Raw genomic sequence first — 24182 nt, 5'->3', positions numbered from 1 at the left:
CCTCAAAGGCCCGAGCTGATAAACAAGGATTGTCAGCTGATTTTATTTAGTGAATTCATTTCCAGTGTGGTGCGCTGTCCGCTCGAGAGCCGTCCACTTCGAGAACCCGCACTGACAAGTGACACTTACATGAGTGGTAGTTGTGGTGGAGCTAGAGGACACCGACATTGTTGACGAAAGCCGGCCGCGGGAGATTAAGAGGCTTAGGCAGCTTCAAAAAACAAACGGCACGACCATCATCTACACGAAGGTCGAGAGTTCAGGCGGGGTAAAATTAGAGTAGCAAAAATAGACGTGAAAATAAAATAGTTAAATAGTACAAATGAGTAGTCAGTACCCAAGATGTGCTTCTTCGTTGGGTTTGGGTACTAGCTCTTTCCCACGCGCACGCATAGTAACGGAATCATCCATTACCCCGTTAGCACCGACTGCGCGTTGCGTTCTCCTACATCCTCTCGGGACGAACAAACTCCTATAAGCCCGACTCTAACAACTGAACAATGTCGCCAACCGTTGTATGTTTGGTTGTCTACATTGTTGATCACGTGACAGACAAACAATTCTGAAGGCACCGCATAATTATATGAACAATCCTGCACTTAAAGTAGGCAACTATTTATACATGCAACGCGTGCGTCTTGGGTCTTGTTATTGGGACCAGACGAGACGAATTAGTGACGGACGGCCGATGGGATTCGGAATAGGTTAGGACGCATTGAACCAGTGATAAAAACCAGTGAACATAGTTTTTATTTTAGATAAAATGGATATGAAAAAACTGATAAAGGATTTTCGTCAGTTCCAACGTGAACGACAGAAGGCTAAGTTAGTGAAGAAGAAAATGTCGAGCTTCAATGTTGTGAAGTTCCAAAGAGGGGCTGTCGAAATGGCAGACGTACTCGTAAAAGTTAATCAGGGCGTTGATATTACTTTCAGAGACGAAAATGGGGAAATATTTTTTGGTCTAGAAGACACCGATATAACGGCATTTGATAACGGTGAATCGGACGACGAAGATGAACACACACTGAGTGTAGAGCTTTACATCTTCCATGGACGGGACACTGTATCATTACAATTTGCAAGTCTGGTAGAAAAGCAGAACTTCGTGGCAGTATTGGAAACATTTTTACAGTTTAGGTGAGAAATTACATGCATACAGGGTGATTCTAGATAAGTGGGAGAAGTAAATATCTTGAAATCGAGAAAAATACAAAAAAATGTTCGAAGTCTTCTTTATTTTCGGGGCCTCAACTTTTATATGTCAATTTGTTTTTTCCAAGGTCACCTTCACCTGTCATTTGGGGCCAATTTGATTTTTTCAAATGTAACACTCAACTTTTTTTGGAGATTCGAATTCTTTGTTGGCAGTAAAAATATTTTTACTTGAAACATTTTGTGCTAAAATTAACGAAATTCATAATTACAGGAACAAAATAAAAAACATTTCATTAAACTTTATTCATTTATTTTAACACTTTTATTAATTTTGTAGTGAATTTTAATTTATTATAAAAAAATTCAGTCCAACAGATGTTTGAAGTGGTTCCCCTACGGTTCAAGGCACTTAACAATTCTGTTTTGAAGTGATTGTTTGGTATTTTCTAGCATTTCAGTTGTAATGTTTCGACAAGCGTGTTTGATCCGAATTTTCATGTCTTTGGAAGTATTTGGTACTCGATTATAAACTACTTGTTTTAAGTGACCCCACAAAACAAAATCTGCTGAAGTCAAACCTGGCGATCGGGCTGGCCAGTTAACTTCTTTGACATTTCTAGCATAACGAGCGAGGCAACCGTCATGTTGAAACCACATTGTCAACCTTTGCCCTGAATTAACTTCTTCGAGAAGGAGTGGCAAATTTTTTAACCATAAATAACATGGCAATGTGGATGGGAATCCAACACTTTCCACTTCACTAAACCGGTGTGGATTCTCAACCGACTAATAATGCATGTTGTGGCGAGTCACTTCACCGTGGTTTGTGAAGCAGAATTCGTCAGAAAATAGTACATTTGAAAAAAAAATCGCATTTTCATGGAGTCTTCTTTGTATCCAAGTACAAAAAGTCACTCGATTTCGGAAATCATCACCATGTAATTCTTGATGCAGACTTACGTGGAATGGATGAAATTTATGTGCGTGTAAAATACGCCAATTTGATAATTCTCATTCAGATGAAGTGGTTGAGCGGTTTCACGTTTTTCTTTCTCTCCAAATTGTCTGTTTCTAAGAACCGAGTCAAAACACGATAAAAAGTGTTACGTCCTGAAACATTTTTGTCGCAAAGGACAGGTGAAGGTGTGACCTTGGAAAAAACAAATTGACATAAAAAGTTGAGGCCCCGAAAATAAAGAAGACTTTGTTTGAACATTTTTTTGTAATCTTCCCGATTTCAAGACATTTGCTTGTCCCACTTATCTAGAGTCACCCTGTATATGTATACAAGTATATTTAGGTTTTGTTCATTTTGTAGCAATAGTTCCAATAGTCCGGTTGATTCCGGAACGTCAACGCTATCGTAATAAATGTTTCGTATCTAAATGAAAACACGAACTGTTGTGTGTTGAAGTCACACAATTTTTAACCATTGGAAATGGAATCTCTAGAAACATGTGACCATGTCGAGGCCATAAAACAATCACCCCAGTGCCCGATTCCAAGAAGGGCTCGATAAGGGACGATGGTTCTTGTTGGTAACTAGACAGGGAGGCAGTCAAGAAAGGACCCTGGTAATGCTGACTCGGCCTAAGAAAAGGGGCTGACTATTTGAAATTTGTAATAAAGCTAATAGAAACAAACATGTCGTGTGTTAATTAGTGCCACTGTTTATCCCAGGGGCTTCCCGAGTTCCTGCCTAACGGTGGCGACTGCCTCACTAGGCACTCAAAGAAAAATTCAAATACGTCGGCGGTGTTTCGTACTTGAGACAAAGGACCAGACGGGCCACCGTCAAGTAATAATGGGGGACCGAAAGTTCGAGAAGGTACAGAAACTCTGTTACACGAATCGCACTAAATTTAATCGCAGACTAGTTGGAATACAGGGTTTGGTTGACGATTAAATAATTAACTACAGATTTCTATTGCGACGAGATGCGTTAGAAGTTGGTAAAGTGATTTATTCTAACTTGTGAAATCGAGATAGGAGAGAAGTTGCTGTTAAAGCGACGAGATGAGAAACGGTTCTGTTTTCCGTCTATTGTTATTTATTGCCCGGATGTTAAAGCATTGCGTGAGAGCGATCTTTATGTTGGAGTTTCTCCAACAGCCACGATCTAGCTCTTGCAGATTCCCTTCCGAACCATTACAGTTTTCTTCCATTTCTACATAGTCCTCCAGCTAGAAGCCAGGGACACGAGCTCCGACAGGCACCTTCCTCCCTGTTTTCTCTTCTAGTCTCATATTCCCAATTCTCTTTGGCAAATTCTTATCTCTCATCCTCCCCCAGTCAAACAAACCACGCACCTGTTTCACCAAACTATAATAGAAAAAAAAAGCAACTACAATTATGATCCAAACTTTGGCTTCTTACTCGTCCAAGCAAATATATAGGGTGCGCCAACTAAAACGAAACAGAGTTGTTTTCTCGGATGATGGAAGAATTGTGCAATAATGCTCGGACGCGTCAACATGGATTTATGCCACTCTTCAAAACACTCGCCAACGAATAAACTCTGCTCAACAGGACGTGGGGCGCAGTGACGTGCCGAATCTTCCATAACTCCTTTATTCCAACGAACTTTCCATTTTTTTTCGCGTTATCCTATTGCCTTTACCTCCGCAAATTTCGATTTTCTGGGGGGTGCGGTTATAAGAGGTGTTCGATTGCCTCTCGGAAGTTCCTTCTTCTGGGAGCGTTTCTTCTATAATTGCCAAACGGAATTCATAGCATGGTTAAGAAATAGGCCCTATTGTTCATAGATAATAAGTAGGTTAATTCGTATTTCTAGATCTTAAGCTACGCTCCTGTACAGCAGAACCTATTTCCCAGCATAGTTCAATAAACATACCATCTCAAGAAGTAAAAGGTTCGTTTAGTGCGGGGAAATATGCTCATTCCCTTTTGCGGCACTAAAAATTGGGATATCTTTACGATAAGTTGAGAAAGCGTATCGTATATATCTTAATAAAAGTACGTCGTAAAAGTACCCGCCTAACGGTCGCATTTTTATAAATTAGGTACCAGATGCGTGAAAGACGACTTCAGAAGGCAGCACGCCTCTGCCTGGAGGTTCTCGAATTTGGTACTTAAGAACTGGGAGAACTGGGAAATAAACTATTTACAACAAATTTTGATTTTTCAATCCAGTGGGAGCATGCTCTTGTCTATCCTAATAGGAATACACCAAGCAGGAAGACATTTAAAAAAATTGAAAATAAAATGCATGAAACGAAATCTTTAAAAATCAAAGAAGAATTGTGCCAATTAATGTAAGGAGAAGTCTGATAATTCTAATCTATAATATTATAGGCAAAATCCCAATGCCTCTTTGCGCATTGGAAGTTTGCAAATGAAAATTTACAAGTTTACAGCTGTGCAAAAATGAGCAGATATTCGCATTCAGAACAGACTAAATTGTTGTAACTATATGTTGAATCGCTAAAGGGACAATCTAAATTTCTTTAAAAATGTGTTATAGACAGATGAGGCAATATTTTCAACAGTCGGTGTGTTTGACAGACAAAACAGGCGTACTTGGTCCAGCCGCAATCCAAATTTAATAAAAGAAGTAAAAGTCCAAGGCAGAAAAAATTTTGTCGTGCGATGTGGTATTCGACGAGTCAACGGTATTAAGGGTTTTTAAATGAAGACTTTTTTGATTTAATCGAAAATCTACAGCACACATCTCGTGTGCGGTTTCCTAAATCGGGGGAATATTACGAATGGATAACAAGAAACGGAATAATTCCATGGCCACCAAATAGTCCAGACCTCACCCCTTCGGACACCTTTTTACGGAAGTATCTAAAAAACGAGATATATGTTTGCGAATTGGATGATACATTAGATGCGATGAAAAGGAAAGTCCCAAATATAATAAATCGCATCTATCGAAGTGATACGATAACAAAATGTCTAAAAAATTTGGAAAAAATATACAGGGTGTCCCGTAAACCTTCGACAATACTTCTCCTGATGGAAGGTCCATCCTTTGGAAGTCAGAAAACGAAAAAAAAATAAAAAAAATCTTAACGAAAGTATCGTGGACTTCGAGATATTTACACTTTTTTCAAAATCGACAAGAACTGACATCACTTGATATTTCGTACTATCACTGTTACACCACTCCAAGTAGAGAAGCAAAATTTCTGTATTAGTTTCCTCAATGTTTATGGTTCAAAAGCGCATCGATAGATCTTACATGTACGCTTCGGATTAAAAAAAAAAAAAACATTTTTATCTTAACGGATTCCTGATAACTCCATTTCTATTATGTAACTGTTGTTCCTTAGTGTAGCGATTGATGTACAGCTATCTTGAAGCCCACAGGCTCAAAAAGTAGCGTCGTTCTTCTAGATTCTGAAATGGTATAACAAGTATGCGTTCCTTGAACAGAAAATATTTGCTTGACCCGTTAGAATGGATGGAACAAGTACAATTTTTCCACCACGTTACAAAACAAAGGGACGGATTGATTGTTCTCTTAAAGTCCTATGCACCGATGTTTTTGGTATATTAAGTTGAAGCCCCAGTCTTCTCATGCTGTTACGAGCATTCTGCTCCGGATTCTCCAAAATTTCTTCCTCCCGTTTTACCGGTAGCGCTCCATGGCGCTCACATAGATAACGTCGAGCAGCGAAGCTGCCAGCTTCGCGGCGGTTTCTCTCCGATCGCGCAAGAATTTTCCAGTTTGGAGTTTGCCGATTCGGAAATCTTTCCGCATAAATTCTGACACAGTCACGATCATTTCCCTGACAAAATCCCAATGTGAGCAACACATCTGTTTGTTCTCGAAGCGCATACATTTTTTAAAATTTCCTCGAACTTTGGCAAATCTAATCGATCACATGCATTCACCGACATTATCAACGATCGCCGGCGCTTTGGTCAATTACACAACACAGGCGTTGCATTCGTTGTAACTTGTTTTTCAGAAATCGATGTGAAAATTTTAATTTTTTTTCATCTAATGGAGGCTCCAAATCAAAATTCAGTAAGAGATAAAAAAAAGTTGCATTTGCAGTACTGCTCGCTCTTAACCGGCCGGACGCTTAATCGTTATTTAAAGTTTGCCATCAAAATTATTTCAAATAATTTTTCCGGCTCATAATTAAATAAGAAAACAAATGCAACACTTAAAAGTAAGTGTAAAATTCTATAAATAAATAAATAAATAAATAAACAATGAACATTTGTTGTTAATGAAAATTAAATTAAATTAAATTAAATTAAACGTTCAAATCAGCCCCCTCCCTGTGCAGAACGGTAACCGAGCCGATCATAAGAAGCCTGCCGCACTCTTGAAAGTGTTTCTGGACTAGTAGCTTGCATGCAATTTCGAATTTCAATTCGCAACTCATCAAAATGATTAGCCCTATCATCCTGAAATCTATAAATTGTAGATTTGACATAACTCCACAAGAAAAAATCTGCAGGACTCGAATCAGGGAATCTTGCTGGCCATACAGTGGTTCCCCGTCCACTTATCGCTCTGTTTGGGAAATATCTCTCGAGACATTCTCGAACAGGAGCGGTATTGTAGGTAGGACAACCATCTCGCTGAAACCATACCTCTCCTAAATTAATTTATAATTGTTGGTTTGTTAGAATAATTTGTGCCTGGAACAAATCAAGGTATTTCAACCTATTCAAAGTACCCTCTACGAAAAACGGACCAATTGCAAAATACCTTCTTTTTTCACGAGGGAAATCTTCAAAAGACGTCCGACTTAGCGTCCTGGCGGTTGGATAGTGTGGGATACGCCTGCTGCGCCAACCCACTAAAAACCTTGGGTTACCACTCTTGTCCTACGCCTATTTGGGACTGTCTCGCCGGATATAACGTCCACGAAGGCGGAGGATTAAGTTTCTTCCCCTGTTTATCTTTTGTGAATTCTTCCGTCGAACAGAGCCAGGATTTATTTATTTATTTATTTTTCATCTTTCAGTCGGGTTACCGCATCCACCTCCCGTTTGATTTGCCGATACTTCGACCTCCTCATGGTTATTACAGTTCGCCGCGCAGTTTCTCGTCAAAGTGTCGGAGTAGTGAGAAGTTTGTGCTCCCTCTTTCGTTCGATTTTCAGCCGGACACTCGGAGTCTTTTTGAACGGCCCCCCATTGGTGGAACTTCGGATTTCGCCTTCTCCGGTACCAATTTGTAACCCCCCTGGATTCGTCGATTTTTGTTCCGTCCTTCTCATTTAAATTCCTATACTCTGTGATTTTTTTAATAATTTCCGTCCGCCATTTCGTCTAGAAAAAAAACGCAAGTTTTTTCCCAGGCTTCTTTGCAGCGGCGCGTCAAGCTTTAATCGGTCAGGATGACAGTGCGACGTACCCTAGAGCGATCTTCCGGTCCCTAGGGCCTTCGGAAAAATCCTCCCACAGAACTTCCGGCAGGACGTTCTAGAACGTTCGGTCGGAATAGTACAAAAGACCGTAGCCAGCCACCAAGGCAATTCGTTCTCTCTTCCCTCGCCACCGGGAAACTTGGGTCGAACCACATAGCTCCCACAACCACTTAGTGAATACACTCGAATAATTCAAAATCAAATATAAGTTTTTTTCCATTTATTTTGTACAAGTATATATACATATTTACAAATTCCTAAAATCTACTCCACATCCTGAGAGAGATCGGACAGCGAAAATACTTCGCACCTGATATCCATCCGACAGGCTGATGGGACTCGGAATAGGTTCGTACGCATTAAACCAGTGATAAAAACCAGTGAAGGTAGTTTTTTTTTTTTTAGATAAAATGGATATGAAAAAACTGATAATGGATTTTCGTCACTTCCAACGTGAACGGCAAAGGCTGAGATAGTGAAGAAGAAAATGTCCAGCTTCGATGTCGTGAAATACCAAAGAGGGGCTGTCGAACTGGCAGACATAATCGTAAGAGTATATCAGGGCGTTAATATGACTTTCGAAGACGAAAATGGGAAAGGGTTTTTCTTTCTAAACGACACCGATATAACGACGTTTGATAACGGTGAATCGGACGACGAAGATGAACACACACTGATTGTAGAGCTTTACATCTACCGTGGAGAAGAGACTGTATCATTACAATTTGCAAGTAGAAAGTAGAAAAGCAGAACTTCGTGGTAGAAAAAAAACGCAAGTTTTTCCCAGGGTTCTCTGAGGAAGAAACCGGCCAGAACTGGCTTTTCTAGATTCGACTATGTTTTCAGGAAAAATTTTGGATGGTCCCCCGTCGTCGGTTCTTCGGTTCGAGTCGTCGCCAGTGTCGACTAAAACTTCCTCTAGGATCCGTCGAATTTTGTTCCGTCTTCGTCGTTTAGTTTTCCAAATTCTGTGGTTTCTTGAATAAATTCCATCCGCCATTTCTCTATTTCTCTCATTCATTCGAGAAAAATCACAGGTTGTTCCTAAAAATCAAAATCTTAATCTTAATGTCTGCTTAATGTCATAAAGACTATCGTTTTTTATTATTTTAGTAAGAAAATAAGCACTATTTTCCTAATTGTTTTTATTTTTCTCGCAATAACAACATATATTCAAACGTTATTTTGTTTATGTTTTTAAATTCATTAAAAAAATACTAATTTTACTAAATTTTAAAATTGAAACAAATATAATTATTTTTGAAGTAAAAAACTTTTTCACTTCCAGAAAAAATGAATTGTTTAATTAATGCTTTTTTAGGAAATACCCGAATTTTATCAAAAGTTAAAACAAAATGATAGTTTTTTTTAATGAAATAGGAATTTTAAATTAAGAGTTTCGTGTCAGTCATGAAAACATTATTATTCTACAGGGTAGTTCAGGTTACTTTCCAGTCGACCTCCCAAAAAAAAAAGGGGGAAAACAATTACCAAAATTACCAAATTCATCCATTTTTTTGAAATCGAGTTACAAATGCAAAAGTTACATTATACATTACAGGTGTTTTCATTTGAAATGAGTCACACTGTGTATAAGAGCACCAGAAATGCATGGATGGCATCCAAACTTTTTAAAAACTGGTTCTATCAACAATTGCTCCCTGAAGTAACGTTATATTAATTCTATATGTATAGTATACGCCTTTCCGGATACTAAATTAATTTCAGGTTAAGTGTTTCTTAAAGTCTTAAAATCTCCCCGAAAAAACTTTATTACTGTTAGAAAGTGAAAATGCCCCATAGCAAGTTAAGTTTGAGGTTCAGCCAAACTATTTTTTAAAAATTTATTTTACAGGAAACAACACAAAATGTAACTAACAATACGGTTACAAAAATTATGATTCCTAAATCTACGTTTTTCCCTATTTATATTAAAATATATGCTGACCATGCATAAGGCTTCCAGAACATTATGAACTTAATATTAAATCGCAATTAGGGGTAATACGTTTTCTAATCGCAAATTCTAGATGGTAGTAAACACTACGCAGTTTCTTATTATTTAATTATTAAGCAAATTGTTGTGATATAACTCCTCCATCCTTAAGAGGCAAACTTAATGGAATGGGTTTGACTGTTAGTGTTTTCTACTTCATTATATGTTTTTTCCAATGTTTTTCTCTTATTACAAAACTTTTTATACCTAACTATAAGAATACTAATTATTATTGAGATTATTATAAATGTCCAAAGAGTTGCACTTGACCACATTGATATCTCATCTAGATGGCTTTCTTCTATGGGTGGTAGATGATCGATAATGTCCTTTATATGGTGGCTTTCTATAAAATCCATTCTTGTGAGGTTGATTACTATAGATGATTGATCATTTGGCACATAATCCATTTGAACTTCTGGTAGAATAAATGCAATTCCTTGACTTATTTGCATTTTGTTAATAAATGTTTTTCCTTCTATAACGAGTTCACAATCAGTTGAAAATTCAACTAGGGTAGGTGCTCCGATTTCCGTATAATGATCCGATGGACACTTTGACAGTACTTGTATCGGCATTGAAGGAATTATTAATAATTTATTGTTTGCAACTTGTTCTATTAATGTTTGTTGCAACGATACATGGGTCTTTTGGCATCCTTTTAAGGGACGGTTTGTCAATAAGTTGACGACACACTCGTCGGCAGAGTTTTCACTTTCCTTGCAGAAAAATATTCTTCCAATGTCTGGGCAGATGTGTTTTTTAAACTGCAGGTTATCATTGCTTTGTGCCACGAAAGGGAATTTTAAGAGAAGCATGGATTTTCTTTGGATAACGGAATATAGGCGATGAAAGTTATAAACTTCTGTTTTCAGGATTGGGATATGTATTGCAAAAATTATTCTTCCTTTGACAAAAGATACTTGCGTTCCCAATAATTGATAATACTCTACTGAGTTATTTAATTTAGGTATTTTATCATCTCCATAAATGTTACTTAATTCTATTAATAGTTCATTAATTTGAGAAATGGATATTACAGTATTATGTATCGAATTGAGTTTTGCAAAAACAACAGCATCTTCTAAATTGTCCAAGAATGAGATTAAACTTTGACAATCTAAATTAATTTGCGTTAAAATATTTTGAATACTAAGGTACTGGTCTTGTTGGGGAGTGGACTGTATTCTTCTATGGTTTTTGGCTATTAACAAGCCCCGCGGGGTATTTTATTTGTAGCACATTTATTCTTTTTCAAACCAGCTTAAGAACTAACACCGAGCTGCTAAAAACGTGTCTTGATTATTATATATTCTAGGGTATTCCCCTTTTCTCGAGAAGTTCTATTATTTTCCGCTCCCACCTTCCGGCGCTAGCAGCGCCGGAACCGACGTAAGTCAGGTTGATGCCGGGGCGCGGGAGTTTCGAATCTAATAGAACCCCTGGGATTCTAAACAGGTCTTGATTCCTAATTATTCGATCTATAGTACTTTGAACTAATTCTATACCTCTTTTAAGTTTTTCTTGATTATCTGAAATTATTTGCATCGTTTTATTAAGAAAATTTACAATTTTCTGAGATATTGTTATTTGTCCATTTATAGTTTTTTCGAACCTTATTTGATTCGTTTCCAAATTTCTAATCGCCTTATCATATTGTTTTCCATCGTCAGAGTCCAAATTTCCGAATATCCATTTATTAAAGTGACCAATTACGTTTATTAAACCTCGTTTTCTTTGAAGATTTGAATTTGGATAAAGGTTGAATATTTTCTTTTCAATTGTGTTTATAAAAAATTCTGTTCTAGGAAGCAAATTTCCAATCAATCCATGATAAGATATCGGATTCGATATATTATCTTTAGTTATACAGTTCCTAATTGAATCATATGATTTCTTAATATTAATTAATTGCGAAAGTAAGGACTCCATTTCTACATAATACAGAAATGTATGTTTCGTATAGATTATTCTTGCTGATCCTAATTTAATTGGTAACAAAGGATTTGGAACTGAAATAAATTTTGCTTCTTCATTCCTTGCTGGTTGAAGGCTGATTGTCAGTATTATTAGCACAAATTTTGGAGTCGTCCTGAAAAATTTTGACTGTTGTATTTTGAGGTCTTTTAAGTGTATTCTTATGATATTCCGCATTTGCAGTTTTTACTTTAATTTCTGATTGATCTTTTAAATCATAAATTTTAAATTTTGGCAGGGCTTTATTACGATTCTTCGTTTTCACGTATATTGGTTTATCTAAGGGGTAGAGTTCTGGCTCTTCTCGTTTCTCATTTCTTTTTAAAATTGTTTGTTCTTTTATCTTGTGATTCTGCTGGGCGATTTCTCTATATAGTTCTTGACAAATTTTTTTATGTTCCTGAACGTAATGTGATATAATTACGTGATCATTCATGTCTAATGAATCCGAATTATTTATATGCCCTTTAATTATTTCAAAAGGTGTAAATTTAGTAACACTGTGGATTGAATTGTTATATCCCAATACTGCTCTCTTCATAAGTTGTTCGGGATTCAAATGTTTATTAGTTTCTTTAAGGCAACGATAATGTTCAATTATTGTTGAATGAAACCTTTCGACAGGAGAATTGGAATTACTATTCTTGGACGTGGTAAAATGCAAGTCTATTTTATATAGTTTACAAAAATCTTCTAAGTCAGCATTTTTAAACTCTGATCCTCGATCACAAGTGATTTTTAGGGGAAGTCCATGATGTGTAATAAAGTTGAACAAATTTTCAGAAATAGATATACCCGTTATACTATCTAACAAATAGGCTTGGCCGTATCTGGAAAATGTATCTATGATTGTTAAAAATGATTTATTTTCTATCCTAAATGTGTCTATATGAATATGCTCAAAAGGTTTGGAAGTTGTTGGCGTTAAGTTAAACTTAATGATTGGTGGGTTCCGGTCATATTTATTTCTTTGACATATCTCACAGTTATTAACATATTCTTCAATATCCGAATCCATTTTTGGCCAATAATATTTTTTTTGTAACGCAGTTTCCATCTCTGTTATCCCCCTATGACAAGTTTTCGTGTTATGATGCAGATCTAATTTTTGTACTTGATCTTCCTTTGTTAAAACATCCTCGCGCATTTTTGTACATTGGACAAATTTAAATGAAGTGTTTACGAAAATATTTTGCATCGTAACAGTAAAAATTTCTCCCAATTGTGGTTCTCGAAACAAAAATGCATAAGAACGTTTAGGACTGACATATTCTTTCACGAACTGAATAATCCCAGGAACTAAATTATTTCTTGGCAATATGACATTAAACCTTGTATTGTCAAAAATCTGTTCCTTTTGACACCTTACCGCTGGAATATCTCCCATTATTACAAGAATTTGATTTTTATATCCATTAAATACTCTCTCTGTGATTGGTAGATTAAAAATGGGATTCTCTAATGAGGTATGCACTGTTTCTAAATCATCGTCAGTATTCTCATTGGTTTCTTTTGGAATTTCCTTTAATTTCGATATTTCTTTATTTCCGCACTTATTATCGGGTGGTTTGATTTGTATATCAGATATAACATTAATTTTTGGTGGTTCTATATTTTCTAATATTTCTTTAACCGTTTGTTCATCTAATTGTGGGTACCTTTCTATGTTTTTGCAGAATTCTAAAATTTCTTCATCACAATCGCCTGGATTGTTAACTATTGAAGCAGTTTCTAAAGCATTTAAATCTTCTTTTGGATTTCTTGACAGTGCATCCGCTGCTGTATTAGAGTTTCCTTTTTTGTATTTAATTGTATAATCAAATTCTTCCAGTTTGAGTCTCCATCTCACTAAACGGCTATTTGGTTCTTTTAAGGAATAAACCCATTCAAGTGGTTTATGATCTGTAAAGATTGTGAATTTTGTTCCAAATAGGTATGGACGATAATATTTACATCCCCATACAACTGCGAGTAATTCTTTCTCTATTGTGGAATAATTTGTTTCGGCTGGGTTCAATGTTCTAGATGCATAACCGATCGGATGTCCATTTTGAGATAAAATAGCACCTATAGCAAAGTTTGATGCATCTGTATTGAGTTCGAATGGTTTAGAAAAATCCGGATACGCTAATACTGGTTCAGAAGTTAAAATATTTTTACAAGTTTGAAAACTATCAAGAAATTCTTTAGTGTGAACAATTTTTTCGTTTTTCTTTAAACATTTTGTCATTGGTTTGGTTATTTTAGCTAAATCTTTAATAAATTTACGATAATAACCAACTAATCCTAGAAAAGATTTTATTTCTTTAACGGTTGTTGGTAAAGGAAAATTTTGAACTGCTTCAATTTTCTTCGGGTTTGGTTTTATTCCCGATGGTGTTACTACGTGTCCCAGAAATTCTACTTCTTTACGAAGGAATTCACTTTTATCTAATTGTATCTTAAAGCCTGCTTGACGTAATTTGGAAAATACCAGTTTTAAATTTTGAATATGTTCCTGGAGGCCAGTGCTAAATATAATAATATCGTCCATGTAAACCATACATATTTTATTTTGTACATCTTTTAAAACTTCATCCATAACTCTTTGAAACGTGCTAGGGGCATTTTTTAATCCGAAAGGCATTCTGAGATACTCATAGTGACCATTTTCTACTGTAAAGGCTGTTTTTTCAATTGAATTTTGGGCCATTTCTATCTGATGGAACCCACTAGCAAGATCCAGAGTCGAAAAGTATTGTGCACGTCCTAGCTTATCTAATATATCACTAATATTTGGAATGGGCCATCGTGAATCTATAGTTTTCTCATTGATTTTTCGATAATCTACTACGATCCGCCACTTTTGTTTCTTTGTTGCATCTATCTTCTTCGGCACAATCCATATTGGTGAACTCCAAGGACTTGAGGATGGTCGAATGATTTCATTTTCCAGCATTTCTTTAATTTGACGTTGAACCTCCTCCTTATGAATAAATGGGTATTTATATGACCTAGTGTGTACAGGAATTTCATCTATTGTTTTTATCTCATGTTTAGTTTTTGACGTAAATGTTAGTTTATCACCGGGTTTGAGAAATATGTCAGAGTACTGTTTACATAATTTTATAATTTCATTTCTTTCCTCCTTATTCATGTGATCTGTTCTGATTAATTTTTGTATATCATTTATATCTTCACAATTTATATTGTTTAAAAATAACACATTACTTTCCAATTTTCTCAAGTCACATATGTTGTAAGTTTCTTCTTCAAACGGTTTTACTGGAAAGCGTTCTTCCATTGTAACGTCAATGGTTTCCTCCGAATAGTTCTGAATTTCTACGAGGGCGTATCCATTTTTGGAAGTACTTACGCCTTGTGAAATCATCATTCCGTCCAGGTCAACAGGATCTATTAAGATATCGCCCTTAAATATCGTTACCGGAATTCTCTTGACAGTCTTTTCACGTGGTTTTAAAGAAAAATGATAGAATTCATCTAATTGATGCCTAATTTTGAAAGGAATTTTAACTTTGGTATTTACTAGAATTCTATTCACTAAATCTATATTCAAATTTAGATTCAATAAATCTGTCAATCCCAAGATTCCGTCAAAATAATTGTGAAAATCAAATAATATAAATTCGATACCATCATTAATATTGAAGTCTTTTAGAATTGGAATGTTTGCGCAATATTTTGTATTCTGACTACCCAAAGCCGTTTTAACAATATTTTCTGATTCCCAAATGTTGTTCGGAAAATATTCTTTGACAAATGTTGGTTTAATTACTGAGCGACTACTACCCGTATCTATTAAAAGTTTTATTTTAAACGACTTAATTTCTATATAAGGTAGGGCACCTTTCAGTGAAATATTAACTTCTGTCATCGGTGCATTTGCTGTTTGAAAACATTTTGAAAATTTCCTTTCATTTTTTCCTCTACATTATCAATTTCTAGTACAGTATTTTGTGGTTCTACCGTGATTTCAGGGTTGTAATTAGTTTCTTGATTGTAACTATCTAACTGGTTTCCTTGATCTAAATAGTCTTGAGCAAATAATTCCTCACTGATCACATTATTAGCATTATTTCTTTGGAAATAATTAGGATTTCCAAAATTTCCTGAATTATTCCTAAAATTTGAATAATTAGTTCGAATCGTGGGGTTTTTTGATGTAGTTGACATTGGGGTTGGTTTTGGTAACTGGTCTGACCTTATTTGACCAGGTCTAAATACGTTTAAAGGTTTTTGATTTCCAAAAACTTGTCTATTCGTAGGGTATCGTCTTGGTGGTAAATCTGTTCTTGGACAGGGAAACGAATTACTTTGATTTTGATTTTGAAAAAATGGATTTGATCGTTGCGAATTATAATTTCGGGTGGTCATTTCTTGATAAAAATTTTGTCTCGCCGGTCTATCTTCTAAACGACCGTACAATGATTGGAAATTATTGAATTCATTGGCATAAGCCATTGCATCCTCTAAACTATCAGGTCTTTTTAGATGCATATTATTTTTCAAAATTCCTGTACATCCTGCAATAAAAGTATCCAATGCTGTTTTTTCATGATGTCTGATATCCCACTGTTTTTGTGTTATGTTAATGGTATTATCGTTCCCGATACGTTGGATAACATTGCTTAAAATTAATTGTACTCTATTCCCAAAATTTAAAAGATGTTCACCTTTTTCAGGCCTAGTCCTAGTTAATTCTTGCACTAAATTATCTAGGTCTCTTCTATCAGAAAAACACTGAATTAAGCAATTTTTCAATGTTATCCAATCCTTTATTTCCGTACGATTCCCTACTAACTTATCCTGGATTGATTCGAATATGTGTGTACAGTGAAATCTCCCATAAGCGGACACCGGTGGTCGTCTTCTATTTGTCCGCTTATAGGAGGTGTCCGCTTATTAGAAAATGTGAAAATATAGATGGGTTTTTTAAAACTTATTTATTAAATAAATATTTTATTCAATTAAGAGAGTAAAATAAGAATAATCTTAACTAATCAGCCACAAAAAAAGAAATATTTTAAAATGAGAAATTAACAAGTACGTATATGTATGTACATGTATGTACTACATATATACATACATATTTAGGTAACTAAAGTTTAGAAGTAAAATACTCAGTAATTGAAGTTTGACGGGTCTTTTTCTTCATAAAATCCTCTTCAAAATGTATCTCTAACTTACTTAACATTTCGAATCCTCTCAAATCACTGTTCTTCAAAGAAAACTCTTTTAATTTATTTACATTATTAAACGCGTCACTGTAAGAATGGATTTTACTATCGCTCATATTATTGTTGTATATCATCGTATCCGATTCATCTTCAGAGTCTATCTCTTCCGTGTTTTCATTAGAAATTGAAACTTCCATTTCTTGATCTTCAACTTGAACAGCGTTATCAACATTAATAAAAGCATCTGTATCAGTTTGTTCATGTCCAGCATGTCTCATCATTTTGCACACCTCCGCAAGTTTTGATAACGGGACTTCGTCATCTGGGTCCCAACCCTCACCTGATATTGGTGTAACTTCATATCTAAACCCAGCTTTAGTAAAGCAATTCTTTATGGTCGTAGAAGATACTTGTTTCCAAGCTGAATGAATGAAAAACACCGCCTCCAGTACATTTATACATTTGGCTAACTCATTAGCGTTGTTAACACTGTCCATTTTTATTAAAATGTGTCTTAATATAATTGAGCGGTAACATATTTTAAAATTCTTTATTATTCCCTGATCCAATGGTTGACACAAAGCTGTCGTATTTGGTGGTAAGAAAATTATTTTGATATTCTGCAGATTGAGGTCTCTTGGGTGAGAAGCGGCATTGTCCATAAATAATAAAATCTTCCGTTTTTCCCTGGCCATTTTGTGATCAAACACTTGTAGCCATTCTGTCATGATATTACTTGTCATCCAAGATTTGTTATTTGAATACCACGTGACAGGTAAAGTACGTAGGTCCAACTTCTTGAAACAACGAGGCCTTGCTGATTTTCCGATAACTAAAAGCTTTTCCTTCTCACCTGCCATATTTGTACAGTGTAAAATAGTGAGGCGTTCTTTGGCCATTTTTCCACCCGCACATTTTTCACCTTTTAAAGCGAATGTTTTTTCGGGTAAGGCACGAAAGAAAAGGCCAGTCTCGTCACCATTATAGATATTTCTTGGCTCGTAGTGTTTCAGTAACACCGAAATATTGTTCTTGAAAATGGCGACGTGCTCCGTATTGACAGTAGCAGCCTCTCCTGAAATTGAACGAAACGTAATGTTGTGTCGAATCCGAAATTTTTCAAGCCATCCAGAAGAAGCGCGAAAATCCTGGTACCCCATTTTTTCTGCAAGTTCTTTCGCCTTTGATCGAATTATAGGCCCTGATATAGGAAAATTTTTATTCCGGGCTTTAACAAACCATTCATAAGTTAGTTTGTCGATGTTAAATCCCTTAGTTTTGAAGAATGATCTCTTCTGCTCCGAGTTAAATGATGTAACACAACTGTTTAATAGTTGTTCTCTCTTCTTAATTATTTCACTTGCCTGGGTTTTTCCTATATTAAATCGGGCCGCTAAGTTACGTACACTAAGTTTTTCTCTATCGTAAACTTCCACTACTTGCAGCTTTTCTTTTAAAGTTAACAGACGTTTTGTTGGAGCCATTATTAACATATAAACACTAAAAACACACAAGGAGAAATACTACTACTACTACGACTACTCCGAACGTTGCGTTAAATACAAATGTAGTAGACAAAAATAGTGGCATGGTTATACATACATAATATGCCTTTCGGGAGTCCGGTAATTCCTCTACGAAAGACGTGCGGCCAGGCAAAACGTTGCCATTCGTTAAATATATTAAAAGGAACGGCAACGTTCATTCGAAAATTATTTCCTGGTCGCGGGCTAAATAAATGTCCGTTTATGAGAGAAAAAATGTAAAAATGGAGTTAGATTCAATGTCCGTGTCCGTTTAATAGACAGTCCGCTTAATAGAGAAATATTTATTAGAATATCTTATGGGAAAGAGTTGGTCCCCAGAAAACTGTCCGGTTATTAGAGAGGTCCGCTTATCGGAGGTGTCCGTCAAGGGAGATTTTACTGTATTTAATTCATCATCCTTAAACATATGGTAACTGGAAATTATACTCTCACATCTGTCAACAAATCTATTTAATGTATTGCTATCACCATCATAAGGTTTAAGTGAATTTAACCGAGATTGGAACAAATCCCAATTTATTCTTTTTTGTACTATACTAGAAGAACCGTCACTAGAAGTCATTTTTAAATTTTTTCTTGTACTTATATTACCTTTTATTGAGACGTTATTTAACTGAGATGATAATTCATCAATTGATTTATCAGTTTCACTGTCTGACATATATATGTTTGCAATACCTAATTATCCCTATCAAATCCTTATACAGAGGGTTCAATGGACAAAAGGAAAATTTGTGGCACTTACCCACGCCTCATCCTTAGCAGAGGATAGTCGTTGGTCTCAGGCTCGATTTCTTTTTCAGATTCTCGTTGCGGGTGCTTTTCGCTGCTTCCTGTTTTGGTTGTAGTGAACTTTTGGTAGTGTTTTCTTAATCGTGCAATTCGATTTTTTTTTTTTTTTTTTTTTAACACTTTTTCAAAATATCCTACCAACTGCGCCAGTTAAGTTTGAGGTTCAGCCAAACTATTTTTTAAAAATTTATTTTACAGGAAACAACACAAAATGTAACTAACAATACGGTTACAAAAATTATGATTCCTAAATCTACGTTTTTCCCTATTTATATTAAAATATATGCTGACCATGCATAAGGCTTCCAGAACATTATGAACTTAATATTAAATCGCAATTAGGGGTAATACGTTTTCTAATCGCAAATTCTAGATGGTAGTAAACACTACGCAGTTTCTTATTATTTAATTATTAAGCAAATTGTTGTGATATAACTAGCATCCAGCCATTAAAGAATTGAAAAAGTGACGGATGTTTTTTGTAGTCTTCATGCCACCAAGCGTCACCCCTCTAAACCAACCTATGGATCAGAATATACCAAGGCTTATAACTACAGGGTACTACAGAAACAGTATTCTGAGTTCCATCGTCGCTGTAGACGATACAATGGGAGAAGCTTTGAAGAAATTTACTTTATGAGATGCAGTTATTAATTAGACAGTTTCACGCAAAAAAAAAGTTATGTCCTTCAAACTATTATGAAATACTAGCAAAATACAAAAACAAAAACTAATGAGGTTGATAAAAAGGATTTGGCGTTGTCTATTATAAAGCAGCATTTCGATGAAGAAAAAGTCTTTATAATGCCCTAGAAGTGACTATCGTGCTTCTACAAGCTATAGTACCCTTTGAATGTACAATTTTTAATGTGAAAGAATAGAATAAAGACACAATAGTAGAAGATTTAAATCTGGAAGGCAAATGTAACACCGATAATGACTCTCAAAAAAGTGATGGTGAAATCCAAGAAGAACTACTTAATAAAGTTTCACACTCCGACGCAATTCAAGCTCTAAAAGTAGCAACGGAATGGATTAAACAAAATGTTTTAATCGTTACTGAAATAATTATCCTAAATATGTATGTGAGCATTCTCTGTCCATGTTGAAACTATTAATCAATTATCTGAAAGTATCACGGGGTTCTGGCTCTAAATTCCTCCAAAGATAAGTGCCACCAAGAAAATGGTAAAAGGGCTATCATGAATCCCCTACCAAGCTATTCCCCGGATTAGCGTGGGAAGAGAGGGTTGTTTACAAATTTCTTTAGCGTAGGTGAGAATAACGTTTAGGGGTTTGGTACCCGTGGGAAAAAGGGTGGACAGCCCTTCCATTTTATCGGTTCTCTCAAAAAGAGGGGACGTGTGCTGTATATGGATATCGGGTTGTATCGGGATTCCATTTTTGGTTCGCGAAGAATAAAGAAGTGCTCTGAGAATTGTTTTTTTTATCTCCACCCTTGGACATAGAATCTTACATGTATATGAAAAAGCGATTGTGGCAACGGTTTTTATTAAACAAGACCAAATTAAAATAATATCATATTTTTCATTAAAGAATTTGTCATATTTGTAAACATATATATATAATTATACAGGGTGTTCCTAATTATCGTGTACTGTTGGATAATGCTTTCTTTTATAAGGCAAAATTTATGAAGGTATCACTTCCATAAGATACATATTTTAGATAGATATGTTTGGTCTAGTCCCTCCAGGATTATATAATCACACCAGGTTCGATGTATGGGTGTCTGGAGCGATGCTTGATATTTTTTTTTTGCGTCCTGATATAATAAGACACTCTTCTATTATCTGTCGGACCGTGCATATCAGAAATAGTTGATCATTAGTAGTAACAGTTTTTTTCTTTTAATCCCCATCACCGAAGATGTACATACGAAAGGGGGGTAATTCTTTGGCTCATTTCACGACTAAAATGTCATATAAACGTAGGATCGCGAAAGCTTCGTTACCAATCTACAGGGTGTTTAAATTTTAAAAAAAGTCAGGTTTTTCTTTGCAGCTTCTGTAGTTTTTGAGATGGTTGGTTAAAATTTGTAATATAGTTTATGACGGAGAACTTACATCATTGATCAAGTCAAATAATTTTGTTAATCTATAGAATGATATTTTTTCAGTGGTCAGGGCCTCTTTTCTCTCTGACCATTTAGCAATGCGTGGATGGTAAATGCTACAATACACGATGACTTCTTAATTTTATTAATAAACTGTTTAAGATCTTGTAGTTTTTTCGTATCTACATCGGTTATTGAAAAAAAATAAATAAATGAATTTTTGGTCAGATTGTCAACATTTCCGGTAGATTGGACGTTTCAATGATTTTTTGTATTCTTATTATAACGACTATACTGTAAATAGCGATAGAAGTTAAACGGTAATTTTTATTTATTTTTTCTAAGTACTCATTTACCAATACTTTCGTGACTTTTTGGAAAATACATAAAATATTATCTGAATCTGCAAACTTTAATTTTCATTTTTGATTATGTTTAGAATCACGTGTAAATTTTTTCGGTAATTAAAAATGTATTTTTTAATAAGTAATCAACTTTTCCATATTGCATTATATAAAAGTAGTCGTTAAGCAGCATAAATAAATAAATAATGTCAATGTTCAGTTAAAAGAAACAAATCAGTTTTCATAGAGACTGCGAGCAGTAAATGGAAAAGAATGAATTAAGGCACCATTCCTTTAATTGAGTTAATAAAAATATACAGTATAAATGAAATATTAGAAATTTTGACTTTATGTGAACCTAAAAATTAAGTTATTCATTGCCAGCTGATTTGTGCTAAGCTCTTTACATGGATCCGTTTCATCATCAAAATAATAATACACCTAAAACCTTATTAATGCTTAACGAAGCTTTATAATAGCCCATGAGCCCAGGAGTTTCATTTCACAGAAATGTGTATTTGACTTCAATTTAAATTCTTTGTCAATTGTAGGTATAAAAATTTGCTGTGTAAAATTATAAAAATTACTGTTATCAAGGTAACATTGTTTTACCTTAATATGTATATTGCACATTACATACCTATTACAAAACCTGATAATTTCAAAATCAAAATGAAAAGTCTGAACTAATGCAAGAATAACATATGGATGGATGTTCTATTTCAAACTTCAAAACTTTATAATGTTGTTCTTTTGATTTTGTTCAATCACTTATTTAACAATATTTTTAAAGTTTACAATTATCAATATCCGACATGACTATTTTCACTTAAATATAAGCCAACTCCAACAAAAAGACTGTTCAGTCCTTATCAAGTGGCTAAAAGACTGTTTAAAGCAAAAAAAAAATGTATTCAACCCAAAAAAAAAGGTAAAATCTCATTCCCGAGAAATTTCAACATTTCAACCGCACAATTATCAGCTTTTTCAAATGAACCATTAATGGTAATATTATTACTTTGGTTGGATCCCTAAATATTATTGTCACTTCTGACTGAACCTCTTGGAATTCACTAAAAACTCAAACATGTTCGCAAAAGTCAAAATATATATAAAAATCCTTGAGGTGAATGGAGCACTGGGTTCTTTATTTTTTTAAATAAAGAACCCAGTGCTCAGAATATATAATAGAATACTTCCAGGAAAACAAGAAGATTTGCAAATCACTATATTGCACACTCTACTTATAAATATATTATAAATTACCATTTTACATGATGCCTCTCCTAAATAACGTTATAGCAGTGAAGTAATGACGGTGTATGATTTCGACCACAAAACATGGAAAATATATATATATATTTAAGTGGTGCTTGGATAGTAAACATTTATCAACTTTAATGTTGCTTAGGACTAAACATTTTTTTTTCTGACTACATAGTAAAGTATAAGTAGCACTTTAATAACAGTTCCAATTATTTGGATCAAAAGAAAGGATAACGTGTTATTCAGAAGAAATCTAATTGTGACCTGACCTATATCAAATGGAACACTAATGGTGACTTTTTTATTTTGAATGTATTGACATTATCACCATTGCCGACAGAATGTCCTGAAATTTTCCAAAAACCCAAGGAAAAATCACTCAGAAAATCCGGATATATGTAATTCGTGAAGATTGATAGAAGAGAAATGAAGACTTCAATGCTCAGAATACATGACTTATAGGCACTTATATGAAAAAATAATGAGGTTTGCAAATCACTACATCGCATATTCCACTCATTAACATATTATTAATTTACATTTCATGTGGTACGAGGAAAATATAGTTAAGAGTAGTGGGACTATTAAGGTGAACTATTTTAAGCAGGAAGTATGAAAAACGTTCAAGTGGTGCCTGGGTAGAAAATCTTTATCAATTATAATGTCCCTGAGGACTGGTACTGGAAATTTATTTCCATTACCTACAGCACGAATAACATTTTAATAGCTGTTTTAAGTATTTAGCAGTAAATTAATTTGTAATAATTACCTTAAAATCTCACACAGTCATTAACAAGACTTAAGCCGCTATCGTTTCGACCTTACCGCCTCACCGGCCGGGATCAAAGAAAGATTCACAGAAGTAAAGTAGTAGTAGAAATGTATTCGATACGAATCGATACATCGATATCGATATACGGAATAACATCAGTACACTATTTATTAGGTATATTATCGATCGTTCGACAGTTTTATAATTAAGTTTTTAGTATTGAGAATTTCTTACCGTTATACCTTTCTTGAAGTTGAGATTTTATATCGGCAATTCAAAAATCGATTCGCCTCTGATTGAAAAAACACGAATTGAAGCATATTGCATTCCCAATCTACTAACTCACTAAATTTAGATAGGATTACTCATCCAACTTACTCAACCTTATGTTTTTGTTGCATATTTCATTGTTCAAACTCATTTCGTCTTGTGTTTCGACTCTTTTAGGTTGTTTTTATATTTTTTTACTAACATTTAGCTCCCTTTCTAATCAACTGTACGAACAGAAGTGTTGCACGTAGTAAATACATTTTTGTAAATTTAATTAATTATCTATGGTAGATTAGAAGATAAAAATTCACGAACATTATATAATTGTTCACAACATATTTATTGATCACAATAATGAAATAAATATTGTTAAAAATAAATTTAAAAGCATTTAGAGAGTCTTTTACATTAAAAATGCAGGTGTACGAATAGAACTGTTGTATACTG

The 24182-nt window shown here is 34.7% G+C and overlaps 2 protein-coding genes and 1 long non-coding RNA gene across 4 annotated transcripts in view; 2 read left to right on the top strand and 1 right to left on the bottom strand.

The window, feature by feature from the left end:
- Positions 1-24182, top strand: part of LOC136349669 (uncharacterized) — a 60683-nt gene that overhangs the window by 16832 nt on the left and 19669 nt on the right. The window lies entirely within an intron of this gene.
- Positions 5-4204, top strand: LOC136349668 (uncharacterized). Of its 2 annotated transcripts, none has more exons than XM_066301366.1 (5): positions 5-704; positions 759-1140; positions 2477-2778; positions 2839-2986; positions 4182-4204. In XM_066301366.1, the coding sequence occupies exons 1-3, from the start codon at positions 584-586 to the stop codon at positions 2523-2525; spliced, it is 552 nt and encodes a 183-aa protein (XP_066157463.1). In that variant the 5' UTR covers positions 5-583; the 3' UTR covers positions 2526-2778; positions 2839-2986; positions 4182-4204. The 2 variants fall into 2 exon arrangements, with proteins under 2 accessions (XP_066157463.1, XP_066157464.1); XM_066301367.1 differs by lacking the exon at positions 4182-4204 and having other exon boundaries at positions 5-268; positions 423-704; positions 2839-4027.
- LOC136349677 (uncharacterized) lies at positions 7723-24180 on the bottom strand. Its single transcript, XR_010733866.1, has 2 exons — positions 23463-24180; positions 7723-8561 (listed from the first exon to the last, which is right to left on the bottom strand). It is a non-coding gene; the product is annotated as an uncharacterized lncRNA (long non-coding RNA).

The sequence above is a fragment of the Euwallacea fornicatus genome, chromosome 39 (genome assembly GCF_040115645.1).
Source record: "Euwallacea fornicatus isolate EFF26 chromosome 39, ASM4011564v1, whole genome shotgun sequence".
Classification (NCBI taxonomy): domain Eukaryota; kingdom Metazoa; phylum Arthropoda; class Insecta; order Coleoptera; family Curculionidae; genus Euwallacea; species Euwallacea fornicatus.
Note: the sequence above shows the minus strand (reverse complement) of the source record. Positions and strands in the feature narration are given on the sequence as shown.